This window comes from Dermatophagoides farinae, chromosome 1, assembly GCF_024713945.1.
Source record: "Dermatophagoides farinae isolate YC_2012a chromosome 1, ASM2471394v1, whole genome shotgun sequence".
NCBI classification, from domain to species: Eukaryota; Metazoa; Arthropoda; class Arachnida; order Sarcoptiformes; family Pyroglyphidae; genus Dermatophagoides; species Dermatophagoides farinae.
Genome location: NC_134677.1, coordinates 7,119,954 through 7,140,013, shown reverse-complemented (window position 1 = coordinate 7,140,013; position 20,060 = coordinate 7,119,954). Strand labels below are relative to the sequence as shown.

The 20,060-nt window shown below is 29.6% G+C and overlaps 3 protein-coding genes across 3 annotated transcripts; 1 reads left to right on the top strand and 2 right to left on the bottom strand.

The window, feature by feature from the left end:
* Positions 1-424: 424 nt before the first annotated feature.
* Positions 425-3,370, top strand: LOC124492512 (ankyrin repeat and MYND domain-containing protein 2). The gene is made up of 2 exons (XM_047055430.2): positions 425-1,648; positions 2,813-3,370. The coding sequence occupies exons 1-2, from the start codon at positions 565-567 to the stop codon at positions 3,106-3,108; spliced, it is 1,380 nt and encodes a 459-aa protein (XP_046911386.2). The 5' UTR covers positions 425-564; the 3' UTR covers positions 3,109-3,370.
* Positions 3,371-4,441: 1,071 nt separating this feature from the next.
* LOC124491799 (uncharacterized) lies at positions 4,442-5,297 on the bottom strand. Its single transcript, XM_047054497.2, has one exon. It carries the CDS (start codon positions 5,138-5,140, stop codon positions 4,769-4,771), a length of 372 nt encoding a protein of 123 aa, XP_046910453.2. The 5' UTR covers positions 5,141-5,297; the 3' UTR covers positions 4,442-4,768.
* Positions 5,298-15,886: 10,589 nt separating this feature from the next.
* Positions 15,887-17,719, bottom strand: LOC124492459 (uncharacterized). The gene is made up of 3 exons (XM_047055368.2): positions 17,309-17,719; positions 16,520-17,242; positions 15,887-16,440 (listed from the first exon to the last, which is right to left on the bottom strand). The coding sequence occupies exons 1-3, from the start codon at positions 17,532-17,534 to the stop codon at positions 16,160-16,162; spliced, it is 1,230 nt and encodes a 409-aa protein (XP_046911324.2). The 5' UTR covers positions 17,535-17,719; the 3' UTR covers positions 15,887-16,159.
* Positions 17,720-20,060: the final 2,341 nt, after the last annotated feature.

The following is a 20,060-nucleotide window of genomic DNA, read 5'->3' as shown; positions in this document are numbered from 1 at the left end:
TTTCATCAAATGGAAAAGTATATTGTATTTTTGTATATATATAGTATATATTATTTTTTATTATTACAACAAAAAAAATATAGACTTGTTTAATCGGAAATTATCAATGGACTAATTAATTTATTGTTCGATCTTGGATTATGTTGTGTATGAAGAACTAAATTCAATCAATAAAAATATCTTCCTTATGAACTTCCAACTTTTTTGTTTTGTTTTCTATTTTATGTTTTGTTTTCAAAGGCCTTTTTTTCCAACCTAAATTGGTTTTTTTTAACGATCATGGATCATCAGTTTACAGGCGATTGTTTTTTCCAATTAATTTCTGAATGATGATGATCATCATCATCATACATGCATACAAGCACAAATCTTTGAATGTTTGATCTGCGCTTGTGCGTCAATATTTTGTTGTCCCTCAGCTGAAAATAAACTCTTGACAACTCGATAATATTGACAACATTGATATGGATTGATCATTTTTAGCTAAAATTAATTTTTAGTTTTAGATTCAATATACTGGTTATTGAATTATTATCATCATCGTTTATTCGATATTAACAAATAATGGCGAAAATGTCCTCATCACCATTGCCATCATCATTGTCCGAAAATGAATCACAATTAATTCAAGCTGTTTCTTCAAATTCATTGGATAAAGTGGTTAATTTTATAAGTCGTGGTGAATCAACAATCAACATCAATTGTAAAGATGAGAATGGTATGAGTCCATTACAGCATGCCTGCTATAGAGGCAATCTAGAGATTGCCAAATATCTGATTGAACGTGGTGCCGATGTTAATCAAAATGATCATGAACATCGATATACGTCTTTGATGTTTGCTGCACTTGGTGGTCATAAAGCAGTTATTAATTTGTTACTTGAAAATGGAGCAGATACCGAACAGAAAAATACTGTTGGTCGTAATGCATCACAAATGGCTGCATTTGTTGGTCAGCATCAATCAGTATCGGTTATAAATAATTTTATTCCTCGTGAATATATCGAATATTACAGTAGAATCAATGGCCAAGAAAAAGAGCCTAGACTCCCAATACGATTCATATCAACAATGCATTCGTTAGTTTGTTTGGTTGCTGTGAATCCTGTGCGAATCGCCTATTTTTATGAATCGAATCTGTCTTTATTTGAAGAAGTGAAAAAGATCAACATTGTAATGGATCATATATATGAGAAATTGTTTCGATCAAACGAACCGAACGAAATGTTATCCCTAAAAGTTCATTATATGAATTTTCTATTCAATCTATTGAATAATGCCTTACAAAAAGCAAAATCATCAACAGAAAATGAACTTGATTCGAAAGAAATTCGCAAAGTATTTCATAATATCATAAAATTTTGGCTCAAACCAAATGCTAAAAATTTTCCAGAAAATATGGAACGACTGTTACGACAAGCCATTCGTTCATATACATATCAGGAGAACGCATTGTTTCAACAACTAGTCCGTACATTGTCTACAATTGAAATTGGTGAAGAACCAAGCGCATTATCTATTCTAAGTCAGACCATATTAGGCAAATCAATCGGTATCGAAGAAAACGATACCTGTTTCACATGTTCTGAATTTGATCCAAACAAACGATGTTCAAAATGTAAACGAGCTACATATTGCGATGAACGTTGTCAGCGATTACATTGGCCAGTTCATAAACGAGTATGCCAAGAACCAGTTGAATCACAGCTATTAACAGTTGACGATGATAAGCCAGATTTGATTGAGCCAAATAGCTGTGAAGTTGATGAAAAATGCAACAAAGATAATGATGATGATGATGATCGTGAAGTGAAAAAACAAAATAGCGACGAGGATCAGGAAAATTGTCAGCCAATAGAACAATGAAATGGTTATATCAACCATATCTTCCTCTTTTTTTCGACGAAACATTTTGTCTTTTTTTTAGAGATCAAACGACAAACAAACTCTGACAACGACAACATACCAGTAGCAACAAATTACAGGGTTCTCAATGGGAAAATAAATAGTTTTCTTTTTCTTATTTGACAACTGAAAAACATCAAAATCAATTACGTAATATCATTTGTGCACTTTCAACCATGAACATTATCTATGCATTATATTAATATTTTATTAAAGTAAAACAAGAAATTAAAAAACAATATTCAATGATTCATATCCTGGTTGTGGTGGTACACGTGTGACAAACAATTTTCAAACATTTCGATCGATCCAAAATCGTTTTCGAAAAAAAATAAAAAAAATTTTTTTGATTTTTTGTCTTTTGATCCAGGAAATAATCAAATTCATTTCACAATGTCGATGTTGTTGTTGTTGATGATGATGATGATGGTGATGACTTTATTCGATTTCAAATTTAATAAAGAATAGGCGCCATTTGGTACGAGGACATTTTTTGACAATCGATGATCCAAAATGATCAAATACGAAAAAAACTTCGTCAAGCATGAATTGAGTGATTGGAAAAAAATATTCATTGTTAATTTTATTGATTTTCTCTTTGATAACTTTTTTTTTTTTTTTTTGATTTGAAGAAATTCGAATTCGAACAATAATCATATTGACGATAACAGACATTTATCGAATGTTTTGAATTCTCTCAGAGCATGGAATGTTATTTTCGTTTTGTTTTGAAGCTATATAAGTTATGGTGCACATTTGTTGTGATTGATTCATTTTAGATAACACAACGAAATTAATGTGAACGGTGTAGATTTTATAATTTGGTGTTTGAAATTCCATTATTGTGAAACTACCATCATCATCATCAACATTATGATTATGATGAGACAGATTATAATATTATTAGTGTTGTGTTTTGGCTTTTCAACATTTTTCAACATGTTAACCATCGTTGATGCAAGCCGTAAAGGTGGTGATATATTGATTCTTAAAGGTGGCCATGGTGGCCATGGTTGTGGACATATTTTTCTCAAAACTGGTCATCGAAAAAAAGGCGATATATTGATCATAGGTGGTGATTGTAAACATGAAGATACACATTATATTCCGGTACCTTATGGTATTGGAGGTGGATATGGTGGTGGACATGCTGATCCTGGTGTTTATAGACGTAAACGGCGATCAATTTTGGGTAAATTGTAGAATAAAAAAAAATATGATTTGATGGGTCAAAATACGGATACAACTAATTGCAGCCAATCATCAATAATCAAATCGATCAACGCAAACATATCCTCTCTATCTCTCTCTCTTAATCTAAATATATTTGATCATTTTTTTCTTTGTTGTTGTTATATTTTTAAATCTGTAATCAAAATTTCTTTATCTCACTGGGATTTATTTTTTTTCACATTTTTTATTGAAAGTAAAAGTTTGTCATTTCAAATTGAACGAGTTTAGATTTTTTTTTTTTTTTTTTTTGGATGAATAAAATGACAGATTCACATCCCGTTCATCTATTCATCCTTTTATTCCTTTGAGTTGCTTTGTTATATGTTTGTTATAATGACAAAAAATAAAATTTTCTTTTATTCGTATTCAAAATCCATGTTTTAATGATGATCTATTCGGTGGCGTTCAAAGATCCGTACATCATCATCATCATAATAATAATAATCATGCTCATCTCGTCCATCAATGTCGACTATAGTTTCGGAGGTTTTTTCTGTTGTTATGCATGTGTGTGTTCCGTTTTTTTTTGTTGTTGTTATTAAAATTCAATGTGACAACTTGTGCGAAGTAAATTAGTGTCAAAGTTGATCAATAATTGCAACAGTAGTAGATGATGATGCCAGTGACGATTGAATGACATTGAAACGAGAAATTTTAGAGAAAAAAAAGAACCCTTTGATCATATACGTACTATGTCATCCGTTGCGACAAAGATCGATTGTTTTTTTTTCGTTTGGTACAAAATGGGCCTGGCATCCAACATTAACTGAAAAAATTTTTCCTGCATGTAACCTTTTCATTTGATTTTATGTGTATGTATGTTTGTATGACCATATGTGTCGACCTCGTCAACTCGAAGACGATTTGATCGATCTCATCTTCTTTTTTTTTGTTATTTCGAATCAGGTCTTGTCTTTGTATACACGATGCTTATGCTGATGATGATGGTTTGGCCATATCTGCAACAATGAATGAAAGACAACGTGAATCGATTGGTCTTTGCGCATCTGTTGTCATTCCAAATGGATCGGGCAATTTTTTTTTCTTTTCTCATCAATGTTATTTAACTTGTGTGTGTGTGTGTGTGTGTGTGTGTGTGTGAAAATTGAGTAAATTACGCTACACACACACACACACCGCAATAAAACGTCATCACAGTAATCGATCAAAATGATTATTGAATTTATGATATCAAAGGGTGTTTATTATTATTATTATTATTATTAAAATTTTCATTTCAATCAAAAAAAAAATGTAACAAAAAAAAAGTTTATCAATAATAAAATGATGATGATGTTGAAAATTTATAGGTGTGTATATGTGTCCGTTTGTGTTGGTAATGTAATCAATTTATGAATAACAAAAAAAAAGATTGGAAAATGTTATGAAGAAATATTTTTTTTTCTGAATGAACGATGATTTTGAATGATGATCAAATATTGTTGTTATGTTGTGTATATACGAGGCAAAATATATAATAACGAGAACACATTAAAGATGAATTTTTTTCTTCGTCAACGATTATTTGATGATTATGATTAAAATATTGATGATGATGATGATGATAAAGTAATGTTGATTGGTACCAATTAAGGATTTATTTATTTTTTTTTCATTATTATGGCTATCATCATCGGCGTCGATGATAATAGCTACCACCACCACCACCACCACCACCACCACCGCCATGAGAATATCCACCACCATGTGAATATCCACCACCATGTGAATAAATTGGGTATGGTACATAACTATATGATGGTTCGCTATGGCTTTCACAATTATTTATGATGATCATTTCGCCACCACCTTTTTTGCCACCTTTTTTACCATTAGATTTATATAATAATGCTGGACCACAACCGGATTTACCACCAATAATGAATAGATCGCCACCTTTTTTGTCACCGGCTTCTGTAATTGTGATGATCATTATTGATAAAGTGATGTACATTACAATACAACAACCAATAATGGCCATTCTGTTACAACATTTGAACATTTTTTTTTTTTTATTATTTTGAGGTTATTTTTGGTTGTTACAGTTATCGTTGTTTTTTGTTCGTTTGAAACAATTAATAATAAAACAGATTTAAAAACTATTTCACCAAAACAACTATGGAACGGTGAAAAAAAACAATTTTTGATGTTCATCAACAAAATAAATTAAATTCGTTTGAATAATAAAAATGTATAGCATTCGAAAGGTGTTTTTATACTTTGTTCATAGGAAAAATTTTGTCCACACAAATTCAATCATCAATCCATTTATAACAGACCAGATACTGTTAATATTTTACTCTTTTTTTTTAATTCTAACAATTTATGTAGCTCTAATATTATTATATGATAACTGTTGTTGTTTGATTATATAATTTTGATCGTGTAATTAACGCTAAGCATAGTTTTTTTCTTTTTTGTTTCAAATTATGCGTTCTTCCTCTTTTTTTTTGTTTTGTCTCAATCATCATCATCATCATCATGATCATGAGAAGAGAGGAAGAAGAAAGAGAACAGTAGTAGTCCAATCAATAACAGATTATACTCTAAAAATAGAGCCCCAACAAGGAAATGGACTGATAGCTGAAGTTAGATGATTAGGTTGACGGTCCATTGCATCTTATATAGCGTATTTAAATTTTCATTTATTCATTCACATTATGTTTGAATAAAATTGTCATTTGTTTTTTTGGTTTTTTTTTGCCGTTTGTTTTGTTTTTCCATATATCCTTTGGTAACTAATTATATTTAAGTACACACCTGTGGCGTTGTTGTTTATCATTTTTCAAACAACAAAAAAATTAATATCTTATATTCCGGAAGTTATATATGTAGCGATCCATAAATAACAATTGATTTGTTGTTGTTTATTTATCAGCAAACTTTTATGCATAATTCATACAAATATTCATTCATTTCATTTTCAGAAAATTTTTATAAATCTATAGAAATTACTTTTGTCATTTTTGTTTATTACTTTTTCGGCATTTCTGGTATTTGTCATTTTTTCAGATGATGAATTTTTCAAAAATCTTTATCAATTAATCAATTTTCGTGATAATTTTTTCCAAACATTTTCAAAACAATTTTTTTTTGGTGCAAAAACAAAACTCGGACATTTCAAAAATTCACAAAGCAAACCAAATAAAAGTACGAAAATAAAAATTCTAAAAAAAAAAAAATACAAAAATCCTGATAAACTGATTGGTAGCTCAATGTTTGATTGTAACCGTTGATAATATCAAAACCAAAAAAAAAAAAAAAAAAAACGGGGAACCATAATTGCCAATCACAATTATATGGTAGCAGGAAAAAAACTGGAAGAAAAAAAAATTCAAACTACCAAATGGATTCGAAACTTTTTCTTCACACAATACCTCTAATGAATTGTATAATTGTTCAAATGTATGACACATTATCCGGTTACATCTGTCGAGATAATAATTTCCTTTCGGCATTTTTTTCTACAATCCAACCATCATCATCATCATCATGTTCTGTATTTATGTTGTGTTTATAAAAAACAGGTTCAGTTTTTTTTTTGTTGGTTGCTTCATCTTATTTGGCGACAACCGAATCCAAATTCAAATCAATCAAATTGAATTTTTTTTTGTTCATTCCGATTTCCTCAATCTGTTCTCTCTCTCACTCTTTCGCTGTTTTCTGTATGTGTTAGGTAACCCTTTTTTTCTGGTATCTGGTGTACGTATAGAAAAAATGAACCTGCTCTACTCGATCCGATTTTATCGATTAACTTGGTGGTAGGATTTTTTTTTCATTATTTGTCTGGCATCTTGGGTTCTCACCCAACCGATTTGATTCGAAACGATTTGTGTATCGAATACCGTTGTGTATATAAATGAATCAGAAGAAGAAGAAAAAAATCCTTTTCACCGATTCAACCGATCGATGGCAGATAGAAAAAAAAACTTGAAATGAAACAAATGAATTAAGCTCATTTTCGTTCGACAATTGACATAAATTATTATTAATGAATGACATACGGATAAATGCTGCTTGACTGTTTGAATTTTAGAAAGATTTGCGTTTTTTTTCGTCTACATCAAAATTGAATTTTTTTTTCTCTCGATCAAATTCGATAGATGAAATAGAATTAAAAAAAATGCCAATCCATAACAATAATCAACAATTGACAAACCTTTCCAACAATGTCTATCAATATTTGAATGCGGGTGTTTTTTTTTTGGCATTCTCAACCCGATATTTTTATATGTACACATGGAAAGTGAACCTTAAAATTGAAAAAAATTTTTTTCACGTGCTAAAAAAACGTTTTGGAACAATTTTTTTTTTTTTTTGGTCTCATTCATTCAATTTAATTCATTGATTCATTTTTTTTCTCCTTTTTCGATAAACCATCAATGGGAATGAAAAAAAAAAAATAATAATGGACATTTATTATGGTCCTCATCTCATACCACACATATATACACGAATATTTATTTATGTCCATTTGCATCGTTGGTTGTGAATCCCATCTATCCATACGAACGAATGAATGAATGAATGGCATCTGGTTTTTTCGTTCTGTTCATCTAAAGTTTTTTTTTGAATACCATTAAACCCATTGTATATAATTTGAATTATGGTTTATCAATTATAAAACCGAATGTCATCGTTCGCATCGTCGTCGTCAAAATGAAGAGACACCGACCTATGGAATGAGAACAGAGAGAATGAAAAAAAAAATAAATAAATTTTATGACCTTCGAGGTTATCATTTTTAGCCAATAAATAAATCCAGCTACCAGTGTTTATGTTTAGTAAAAAGATGAAATTAAAATTTTTTTTTCCTTCAAGAAAAAAAATATCAATCCCTACCATTTCCGCTTTCTTTTTTCTTTTTTTCCAAATACATCGATCACTAATAATTACAATCGATCGGATGATTACGTTTTTTTTTCTCTCTCTCTCTGTTTCTTTCTTTTTTTGATTATTAATACCCTATACCATCGGTTATATATCATTTGTATATGTCTAACCATTATTTTTTTTATGGCCAAACGATTATCATTTTTTTTCTGGTTTGTTTTTTTCGTTGTCGTCATCGTCGTTAGTTATATAATATGTTTGATACAAGTGAAAAAATATGGCAACATTAATAACAATAATAATAATAATAACAACAACAACAACAAAATAAGAAGAAAATCCCATTCAATCAATGAAAATGTTATGATTATGGTAAAGGTAAAGAACTTAACCTTACTTAATGTTGATTGTTCATTCTATTTTTGTTGTTGTTGTTGTTGTTGTTGTTATGGATATGTATCCAATATATTGGATTGGCCATTAATTTCAGCTTACACTTTTTTTTTGTTCATCTTTATTTCCCTATTTTTTCAAAGAAACAATTATTCGGTCTTCGTCCTTTTAACATTTTTTTTTCAATCAAATTTGCTTTGTATCAAACATCAACCAATCGTAATAATAATTCACCGATAAATATGACAGAAAAACATATAAACATCTCTATAAAACGATTTTTAACGAATAGATTTTTGTTCCTTGAAATTCATCCCTTTTTTTTGTCTTTGAAAAATGGTCTTCGAGGTCAGGAAAATATACAGTGAACAAGACAAATAGAGCAACTTGATTTCAACCATCACACAACAACAACAACAACAACAAAAAACAAGCCTCAATCTTCATGTCAAATGTCAATACCATTGTCAAATAACCAATTGAATATTTTGTATATTTTTTTTCAATCAAAATTGTCAATATTTTTTTTCCTGTTTTTTTCTATTTGATTAGACTGCTGTATATCGGAACGAATGGATGGATAGATGGTAAATCACATGTACAAACTTATGAAAGCAATTGGTTTGAATGATCGGTCGGTAGGTAGCTCGACCTTTGACCTGTATTTGGTAAAGATTAATCTTGATTTAATACCACAAAACGTAGATTGTGTACCAGTTTTTTTTTCAGTGGATATTTCGCATGTTTAGAGGAGAGAAAAAAAATTCAAATTCAAGATCAAGTCAAAAACAACAACAAAAAAAATCATAACTGAGATTTGGACCGATTGATTGGGAATTGTAGATTTTGATTTTCGCCACTTAATACCCGATAGCATCCAAGACACTTATTTCTATGTGTATATTTTTTTTCATCATTTAAATTGAAAAGATATTGATCTCCGATCAGCGGTCTAGTGGTGGTGGTGAAGACTTATTTCAATCAATTAGTTATTTTGTATTCGTACGAATCTGATTAGCTGTCTATCAACGGAATTTCGATGAAATTCAACAAAAAAAAATTATTATTTTTTTTTGATGGACTGAACAAACAGATGCTTTATCAATTGGATAAGACAGATGTCCATTTAGGTAATAATAATGAAAAAAAATTTCACTGTTAATCAGATTGATGGCCCGAAAAAATGCACAAGCATATATACATCGGGTAATTTTTTTTTTTTTTTTTGGAACACACGTCAGGTCATCGGTAATCTACTTTTCTTTATTTGATCATGAAAGGCAAACGAAGAATGTCTTACCCAGAAAAAAAAATAAATAATACCATTATCTTAGGTTTCAATCTTTGGTTTTGTCGATTTGATTTGTTTCGACTAATTATATCAGAACCATTGTTGTTTCAAAAAACACATTGCTCATTTGAAATATCTTGTATTCATACGTGAAAAAAAATCTGATTTGTATATTCTCCGATTTTAGATGGACAAAAATATTTATACTTTTTTAAGTGACAAAAAAAACAACAATAATATAGAGAGGTATTGCGAATGCGATTTATGATTTCCCGTTTGTGTGTTTTCATGTAAAATAATGATGCGAAAGAGAGAGAGAGAGAGAAAAAACGAAAACAAAATAGACAAAAAAAAAATATATTTTTTTACTTGACCATGATGTGTGATTCCAAAGATAATGATCATCATCATTATTACACAACAAATAGTTTTAAGTGAATAAATCACATTGAACATCACACACACACACAGATTACATTTATGACTGTATCTAAACAGATTACACATTTTCACATTAGTAATGTCAGTCAGTCAGTTTGTCGATATGACCGGTAACAATTTATTTATGTTTTTTTTTCTTCGGGTAATTATATTATATTCCACCTAAATGGTAAATGATAATGGTTTATGGCTATTCTATTGACTTGATCTTTCCTTATGATGATTATGATCATCATCATCATCATTTTCGATTTGACCAACGAATGTATTTTACAATTTGGTATTTTTTTTAGCTATTGTAATTTTTTTTTTTTTCTACCATTCTATTCATTATACACTGTGAAAAGACATTTTGAATTCTTTTTTTTCTGGTTAGGGACCTTGATATGTGATAGCCATTTTTTTCTGATAAATTTTTACTTGGCTACCGTTCTATAGATATATATCAGGTATAACAACAACAAGAAAAACAACAACAACAACAACAACAACAAAACAACTAGCAACAGTAAAAAAAAGACGACTACAATAAAAGATGAGTTGACGCGTGAAATTAATGAATTATCTTTCTTTTTTTTTTCTTCTTTTAAATGTGACAATATGTGAAATGGTTGATTTTTCATTGGAGGATGGATAGATGGATGGATGGATAAATAGATGAATCGATCGAAAGACCAACCGACCGACCGACCTACCGACATGGAAAAAAAATGGTAGACAACTTTCGCAAATGTCAAATTTCTGGAACTTCAATAATATTGATAATAACAACAAATTGTAACAATCAAAAAGCGGGTGAAAAATTTAATTTTTTTTGTTGTGAAATTTCAATCTCATGGTTAAAAAAATACGATGCGATTCGATGGATGCAACAGATTGATTTTAACTGAAATTTTTTTTTATTATTATCTTATTTCTGATTCTAAATCAAACATAAAACAAAGTAAACATTCGATTTTTTTTCTTCTTCTTTTTTGCCAATAATATCGATTGAACACTTTTAGTTCGATTTGTCATTGATAAATTTGTTTTCATGCAAACTATTATTAAAATAAACTTTGAATCCAAAGTCAAGATGATCTGTTAAAGGGGGGTTTATAAAAAACTATAGAAAGATAAAGTTTGTCCCTAAAGTTAACTGGAACACTAACGATCATCATCATCATTATATATATATGAAACTAAGTACCATACACTATATTTGAAACGGTTTCAAACAAATAAAATGATTATTATTTGGATGTATGCCAAAAAAGGTCAAATCTTAAAGGTGAAACGTTTTCATTTTTGGAAACGGCAAATTTTTTTTTTGTGTGCAAACATCCGAATATAGCCAAGGTGTTTAAGTTTAGGTTCGATCACTTTGTGATCGAACAAAGTGTTGGTGGAAAAAGGAAGAGAAGAAAATAATATTCACCCGAGAATAGAAAGTCATAGGATTTTTTTCCTTATCCATTGTCCTACTACTACTATTATTATTATTATTGTAAAATAGAAATAGCAAACAAAACAAAACAAAAAAAAATCAAAATCATCATCCATAATTTTACTCGATTTTTTTTCATTGTTATGCAATATAACATACAATAATTTGTTATTTACTCATTTGAAACTAATTTATATAAACTTATAAGACGATTTTGTTTGTCACTCTTACAACAAAATAACATAGAGAACAACAAAAAAAATCTCATTTAAATATGAATTGAATTATTTCTTTTGGATCAAAGAGTTTTGTATTGATGATAAATGAATGATTATTATATTATTATTATTATTATGTTTTATATGGATCGAAATGAAAGCGAAACATGATTCATGATGCAACATAATAACAACATAACAAAACATAACATAACATTTGATTCGAATGGATTACCGAAATGGTATTTATCGAAATAATGATCACCCGTAGGGTGTAAAGGGTATACTATAGTGATGTAGGAAAGACATAAGATGACCTTCAAATAAGTGATGATAAATTACCGATATGTATAGGAAAAAAAAATTAAATAATATTCAAACACATACACGCCTTGAAATTGAAAGTATTCAGTACAACAACAACAACAACAAGAAGAAAAAAATGATTATGATTAAAAGCCTATCATTAATCAATAATTTTTTTTTTGCTATCTTTTTTGACCCTTTCCATATAACTGAAAAGAGTTTAAAACTGATAAATTATTCGGTTATATGTTGCACAAAAAAATTGTAAAAGTTTATCTAAACAACATATCTACACAATGACAATGAGAAAAGAAAAAAAAATAATCAAAATCAAACATGTTTGTTTAAAAATATGTATTTTCAATGTCAAAAGGTTAAAATGTTCCAAAAGAAATTATCGACAACAAATTATAGTTTCACAAGTACCGGTATCATCGACAACAACAATAATAACGAAAAGAAAAAATGTTAATGTTAATATATATAAAAAAAAAATCTTATGTAATGGCCACTTCATCATCATCCAGAAATAATAAAAAAAAGAGTTGCCATTCAAATGTTGAAATAATACTTTAACAAGATTTTGAAACATTTGAATTCACAGGATTCATGATGATCATATTGAATATCCGTGGATTTTTTTTCTTTAAAAAACCAAAATGTTATTTACGAGACATGCCTACAATTAGACAAGATGTTCGACATTAAATACTTTGAACCAAAATGGGATATGAATAGTTTTTTTTTTTTGAAAAAAAACACACATTGTATACACGGTGAAATTTTCATTGGAACTAAAAGTATCCAAAGTAATTTATTATTGACACTAATGATATTGGCCTTGATGTTGTTATGATTTCCAGTCTAATACAATAATCATTTCTTCTTTGTCATATATATTCATATATTTATTTGGATCCCGACAAGTCATCTCGAATTTTTCTCAGATAATGTCTTGATTTCATTCCAATGAAATCGCACACGATGTAATAATAAATAGGAAAAAAAAATTTTATTTGATAATTTTCTTTTCTTTCTGTTTTTTTTTGTTCAACTTAAATGTAATGAAAAATTTGAATTTTTTTTCTGGTAAAAAAAAAAATTAAATTCAAATTCGAAGAGGCTTGATTCGTTTTTGTTATTGGTTTTTTTTCTGGCCATTCCAAATTGTTGTTGGGCCTATGTTTGGTTATTGTTTGATTTTTTTTTTGAATTCGATTGATCGCCATCGACTACCAAACAACCAGCACCAATAATGTTGTTGATGATCCAAAAAAAAAAAAAAATTAATCGAACGAATTGTGTTTCTGTGTCAATGGAATGGCATTTGCATCGATTTGACAATGAAAAAAAAATTGGTGATTATTATTTGATTTGATTTTAAAATGATCAAATAAAAAAAATCGGTAGCTGAATGAATGAATGAATAGAAAATGTATGAAAAAAAACAAACTTCCGATTTATTCATGGAAATCAATCGATGAGAGTCTTTCTCTCTCTCTCTTCTTTATTTGTCTGTAGATCTAACACTTGATCGATCGATCAATGTCCCGTCTCTTTCGTGCCGCTATCAACGACCAAAATAACAACAACAACAACAACAACAACCACACTGGACACACGGGTGAACTATTTTTTTTTTTCGTTGTTAACAATTTTAAAGAAATTTTAAAAAATAAAAATCAATTGAAAATCCAAGATCGATTATTATTATGCAAAATGTTTGTTCTCGTTGTCGTTGCTTTTTTTTATACACGATTACATTGCTTGATTAGGTTTTTGAGTAATTATTTTTTATTTTATTATTATTCTTCAACACATACTTAAACGCAATACATGTTTTTAGGATTCACACAATGTCATTCATTCGACTTTGTTCGAGTTTCTTCTTTTTTTTCGGGTGACAATAATAATTTGATTAATAACCAGAAAAAAACCGGTGTCCTAGTGTATGTGTGTATATAACGATTAGCAAGTAGACAAACGTGAACAAGATTTCCAAAAATAAAAAAAAAGATTTGAAAAAGTTTTTCAATTATTCATTTTATTCACACACAGACAAAAAAAAAATTTTCTTCATACCTGTGTGTGTGTGTGTGTTCCAAACACGATCCAATTTGAATCGAACCAAATAAACATAATCATCATAATCATCATTCAAATAATGTGACAAGATTTCGTATTTTTTTTGTTCGGTTTTTTTAATTCGTTCATTCATTCGTTTCAACTAGATTTTGTTGTTGTTGTTGTTGTTGTCCGTTTTTTTCATTCTTATCTTCTTTGAACATACAAATAGGAAAAAAAATCTAACAGTAATGTTATACGGATCGAATAACCGAACATTTTTGTATCGGGTATTATGAAATCTTTTTATTTTCTTCGCCCGTATTTGATTGTGGATGAACAACAATATTATCGATGATGATGATCATGAATTATGTGTGAGTGTATGCTCAGTTTCGACATGGTAATTATCATCATAATAATAATCATCATATATAATCCAGAAGAAGAAAAAGATTTCTGTATTTTTTAACACACTTATTCAATTACATATGTTATATGATGATTTACTAGACGATTAATGTAATATATATTCATCATTTGTGCTCCAATAAATTTATTATTCATTAACTTGTGATAACGAAAAAAAAAGTTATTTCAAACTTGTTGAATATTCAAATATACGTTGTATAAATGTGTGTGTGTGATAATAAGTGTGTCGAAAGAAGAAAAAAACTTTTTTCCATATTTTTTTCGCAGAATATTTCTCTTTTTATATATCGATTCGAAATGGTAATGAAGAAGCCATTGTGAATTTTCACATTTTTTATTTAAGAATTAGGGTATGAAAAAAAAAATACTTGTCGAGATTGCCTTTGGACTTTGGCCTAAAGGTATTAGATTTATTTTTCTTTGGTTAGTTTGTCGCGCATACGAACAAACACACACATACACACACACACAACACAAGGTCTCGGCCGAAAGAACATGTCCGGCTTTTTTCTTACTATTCTGAATAACACAAGGTGGTCAGGGCTAGCCAAAATGGTGTTTTGGGCCATCTGTCCATATATGCATGTCCTTCTCCTGTTGTTATTGCAATTTCTGTGGTCGACAGGTGCACAAAAACCAAATCACCATGGCCAAAAAAAAACCTAGTTCATTTAAAAAAATGAATAGAGAAAAAAAACTAGTACCGAATCAACTATCATCACTATGGTCTTTGACATAGTCACACATATCATCGGAACTTTCCATCTCTCTTCATATACAAATTGATTGTGAATTTTTTTGTATGAATGTCACCAACAACACAAAAAAAACGTTTTGATTATCGAACATTGAATGAAAAACGAATTTAGATGTTGAATCAATCATTATAATGGTCATCATTATTGAATCAAACTGAAATTCATCATAATTATTGTTAAAAGACCTTGGACCTTGCTTCATTATGATGATGATGATGATCGTGACCTTAACAACAACAACAACAACAAAAGAGAATCACTGAGTACAGGTGCTGGTTGTATTGATGAATATATGTGGTCCAAATAAATGAGGACCTTAGTCACATTTATATTTAGACAAAGTATATTTACACCAAATATATTGGATCAATAGTAAATTTATTATGGCACATAAGTGATTCACGGTCAGTAGGTAAAAAAAAAAAATAAGTAAGTATTGTATAAAAATAAAATTCTTGAGATATTACAATACAAAGTGCTTGTAAATCATGATGATCATGATGTGTGATATGATTAAAATGTGTGATCGAGTGTGGATATTTATTTTTTTTTTTGAAAAAAAAATCATCATTGATGACTATAATAATTTTTTTTTTCAATTGTGTTTAAATTGTTTGTTTAGACTTGGTTCGTACTCATCCATTATTGAATCATTATTATAACATTTGAAGATTGAAATTAATTAAAACTGAATAATAATAAAAAAAAATATATATAATGGTGCAACAGGTCAATAGTATATATACAAATTTTTTCTTTTGTAATAAAAAAAATGTCATGATTATGATGATGATGGTAATGATAATGATAAAGACTAGGTGATTATTGACATAGTAGAAAAAAAAACATTCTTTTCTAATCAAACTTGAATTGGAACCATTGTCATGGTTTGATTTGAATTTGTCGATTGATGATGATGATGATGATGAACGACGGATCGATTAATACCATTGCAACCATTATCCTCATGTTTCAATAATAATGACATACGAGAAAATGTTCGGCTACATGTTTTGCAGCTATATTTTTTTACCACTGAATGTGTTTGAAGATGAGCCCGAAGATTAGAACGATCGGCAAATGCACGATTACAAAATTGACATGCAAATGGTTTCTCTCCAGTATGTGTACGAATATGACCTAATTGAATGAATTTAACAAAAAAAAAAAAAACAGTTAGTTTCGATTGATAAAACAAAGTATTAATTAAAATATATACCTTGTAATAACCATGGACGAGAGAATGCTTTGCCACAAAGTTTACATTTACATGGTAACGTATGTGTACGGATATGCATTTTCAATGCTCCTAATGATACATAAACTTTTTCGCAATGTTTACAGCTAAATGATTTTTTCACTTGACTTGTACAAAGAAATTCTTGATGTTTAGCCAGACCGCTTTGTGTGGAATAACTTTTATTGCAATCAGGGCAATGATAACGATCGGATTTTTTATGACCATTGTTGTTGATTTTTGAATCAGAATTATTATTATCAACATCAATTTTCATATCTAAATCATCAGCTGAATGTATACTTTCGCGTCCAGAATCATCAGATCGTTGGCTATTTGGTGAAACAATTACACGATTGACAGAAAAATGTTCACTCCAATTAATACTGTATGGTGGCATTCGTTGATAATGATGATTAGATTCTTTTTCTTCCGTTCTTGAATAGTTGATTGGTTTTAATGATGATTGTGGTTTAGTTGTATCAATCACGCTATAATCAATAGCTTCAGTGATTGGGGTGTTGACGGGTGTGACCAAAGGCACCGGCTGTTGTTGTTGTTGTTGTTTATTGGATGATTCATTCAAATTCGTGCGTAAAAAATCGGCAATTTTAGCGAATTTTGCCGGGTACGGATAGCTCGAAACGAATGTTGATGATGAACTATTCGATTCTTTTAGCAGGCTTTTAATGCTTAAATCTAGACCTAATGATTTGAAGGTAATTTAGGTAACTACATCGAACTATAAGAAAATTTATATTCTTTACATACCTTGATTCTCATTCAATGGTGATGAATATTTAACTAACGATGATGATTGATCAAAATGATTTTCTTGATCATTTCGTGGCGACATTGATTCTGTACTCATATGAGATGAATGTGGTGATCCTATTCCAGATGATGATGATGGTGAAAATAATTTTGGTGAAATGGATCGAATTGGTCCATTCAGAATGGTTGAAGATTTTTTCTTGAGAAGAAAAGCTTTAGGCATTTTTTTTTCTTAAATTATTGAACGATTAAGAATAGAATGTTCGATTACTAAAATAACGATGATGACATATGGCTCGTGTTTGGTTTTTGTGTGGAAAAAAAATTACGAATTATAAAATTCGATAATCAACAGGATTGTGACCTCTCTCAGCTTGTTGAATGATTGTCGATGTCAGACTTGTGAATGAAATGGACGGTACTAGCATTCGCTGAATTTATTGGTCCCACGAGACACACACACAGATACAATTGTAGTCTTTTCGTCAAAAAATAGCAAGCGTAGCACGATGCAAGAGGTGTCTGCCTGCCCACCATACTACACACACATACAAACATTCACACTGTACAACATTTGTATTTGTGTCCGATTATCAACAACATAATAAACGCAGGTGATACATCGGATGCAATCGGATGGGTGGGAACAGGGATGGTTCTTATACATTACAATGACAAATACAATATACATACCATGTTAGCATATGTTTAGTAAATCTATGGTTATAAGCATTGATATTAGGCATCAAGAGTCTTGGAACATGATGGTGCTTTTGTTTGGTTAGACTATGATGATGAATTGACAGTGACGAAGACAACGACCGCTACCATGTCCCCTAAGGCAGAAAACAGTGAAAAGTCCCAAAAAAAACGAGCTAGATTTCGCTTTTTTTTGCTAGATTCCGATTGATCGAAATAAAAGAAAAAAGTTTCTTTTCTTCAAATAACTTTATTGACTGGACTACTGCAGTGAATAAGAAATAAAAACTTGGGGACCTCACCAAGTTTTCTTTCTGTGATATGTGTGTAGTCTATCTTCCTGTTGCTATTGCTCAACAACAGATTTTTCAATCAATTCAAAGTTTAAAAGGCTAGAAAAAAAAGAAACGAAAAAAAAGAACAGAGGTCATAGGACACTTGGACAAAAACACTTGTTTTGCTTAGCTTTTAGATTTTTTCTCTAGTTCAGATAACGAAAAAAAAACTGGAACATCCGATCCGAAGATGAATTCAACTATAGACACTAATCGATTTGATCTTCCATGATCGCAATATCTATGATTATCATTGCCAATGAAATCGTGATCGTGATGCTCATCATCATAATCATCATAGGTCAAATAAAAGTCATCATCAAATCAATATAAATACAAAAAAGAGACAAATAAACGTCAAATAAATGTCAAATGAATTGAGGAAAAAAAGAAGCAGCACCAGATTTTGATTGATTGATCTATTTTGTTTGTTTGAGTTATTATTATTCATTGTTATAAGGAGAAGAAGGATTGTTCGGGTTTTGTTATTTAACGCTTTCAGAATTTTTTTTTACTTTGATTTGATTAGAATAACAATGAACATTTACTAACGTATCGATGGTGATCAACTTTTGGATGGATAGTAGATGGATGATCAAAATACTGGGATGGATACTGGAAGTTAATAATAATAATGGATCGATGATGACGATACATAATAAAAAATACCAATGCCAAAATTCAATTCAATTCAATTCATATGAAAATGGGCTCGAAGGGATACGAACTAAATAACAATAGCCATATGGTGTGTGTGTGTATATGAATATAAAATGATGTGATGGTTAAAGTCAAGCAAGAAAAAAAATTAAATGCAAATTAACATCCTTAGTGAAAGATAAAAAGCCAAGAAGCCATTGATGTACGTTCAAATCAAACAATATGATCATCATATAGAGAGAAAATGAATGAATCGAAAAAATCAAATTCGATAGATGATGGGATACCAGAAAGGATGAGATGTATTCAATCAAATTTATGTCAACAATGGTTAGCCGTAGATCTTCAAAAAAAGGTGACGATCGACCATTGACGATGTTGATGATGAGAATGGCGGTTATTTCTATCAATTGGGTTCACAGTTCGTTGTCAAGTATTATTGAAGATTCAAATATATTGTTTCTGTTGAAATAAAGCTATGGTTTCTATTTTTTTTTTGAACTGATTATTGTCTGGTGACCTGACCGTCCTCAGGTATACAAAAACCCAAATCAAAAGACCAATAATAATAATAATAAAAATATGTGACATTTAAAGTCGAATAAAGGTCATCCACCATCATCAACAACCAATATGAATACATCGAGTGCAAACAATGTTCCATATGAAGAAGAAAAAGAAAAAAAAATGAAAGAAAAACTTTGTCAAGATCATCAATCGATCAAATGATGAAAAAGTAATGGAAATTTATATGAAGCCGATTATATGAAGAAGATAGAGAAATAGAAACAGTGGTATATCCATGAAGGTGACTTTATGGATCGTGTGAAATTTATCATTGGTTAGATTTTTTTTTTTTTTGTTTTGTTTCGTCCATCAAAGATATTTGGCCATATATTCAGTTGATAGTTCATAGTAATTCAAACCAACAACGATCCAAGATTTTTTTTATGACCAAAAATGATCGTTAACAACTTGTTTTCATCTGATTTCATTTCATCAGGGTGATACGTTGTTAATCATCATCATCAATCAAAAATGGACTAAAAAAGCGA

What these genes read in the sequence shown, in the direction of transcription:
- LOC124492459 (XM_047055368.2), bottom strand. Translation starts at nt 17,534, where the DNA reads ATGCCTAAAGCTTTTCTTCTCAAGAAAAAATCTTCAACCATTCTGAAT. An exon ending in ACCATTGAATGAGAATCAAG is followed by an intron (nt 17,243 to 17,308) that starts GTATGTAAAGAA and finishes TCAAATCATTAG; the next exon opens with GTCTAGATTTAAGCATTAAA. An exon ending in TCGTCCATGGTTATTACAAG is followed by an intron (nt 16,441 to 16,519) that starts GTATATATTTTA and finishes TCATTCAATTAG; the next exon opens with GTCATATTCGTACACATACT.
- LOC124491799 (XM_047054497.2), bottom strand. Translation starts at nt 5,140, where the DNA reads ATGTTCAAATGTTGTAACAGAATGGCCATTATTGGTTGTTGTATTGTA.
- LOC124492512 (XM_047055430.2), top strand. Translation starts at nt 565, where the DNA reads ATGGCGAAAATGTCCTCATCACCATTGCCATCATCATTGTCCGAAAAT. An exon ending in TACATATTGCGATGAACGTT is followed by an intron (nt 1,649 to 2,812) that starts GTCAGCGATTAC and finishes TAATATTATTAG; the next exon opens with TGTTGTGTTTTGGCTTTTCA.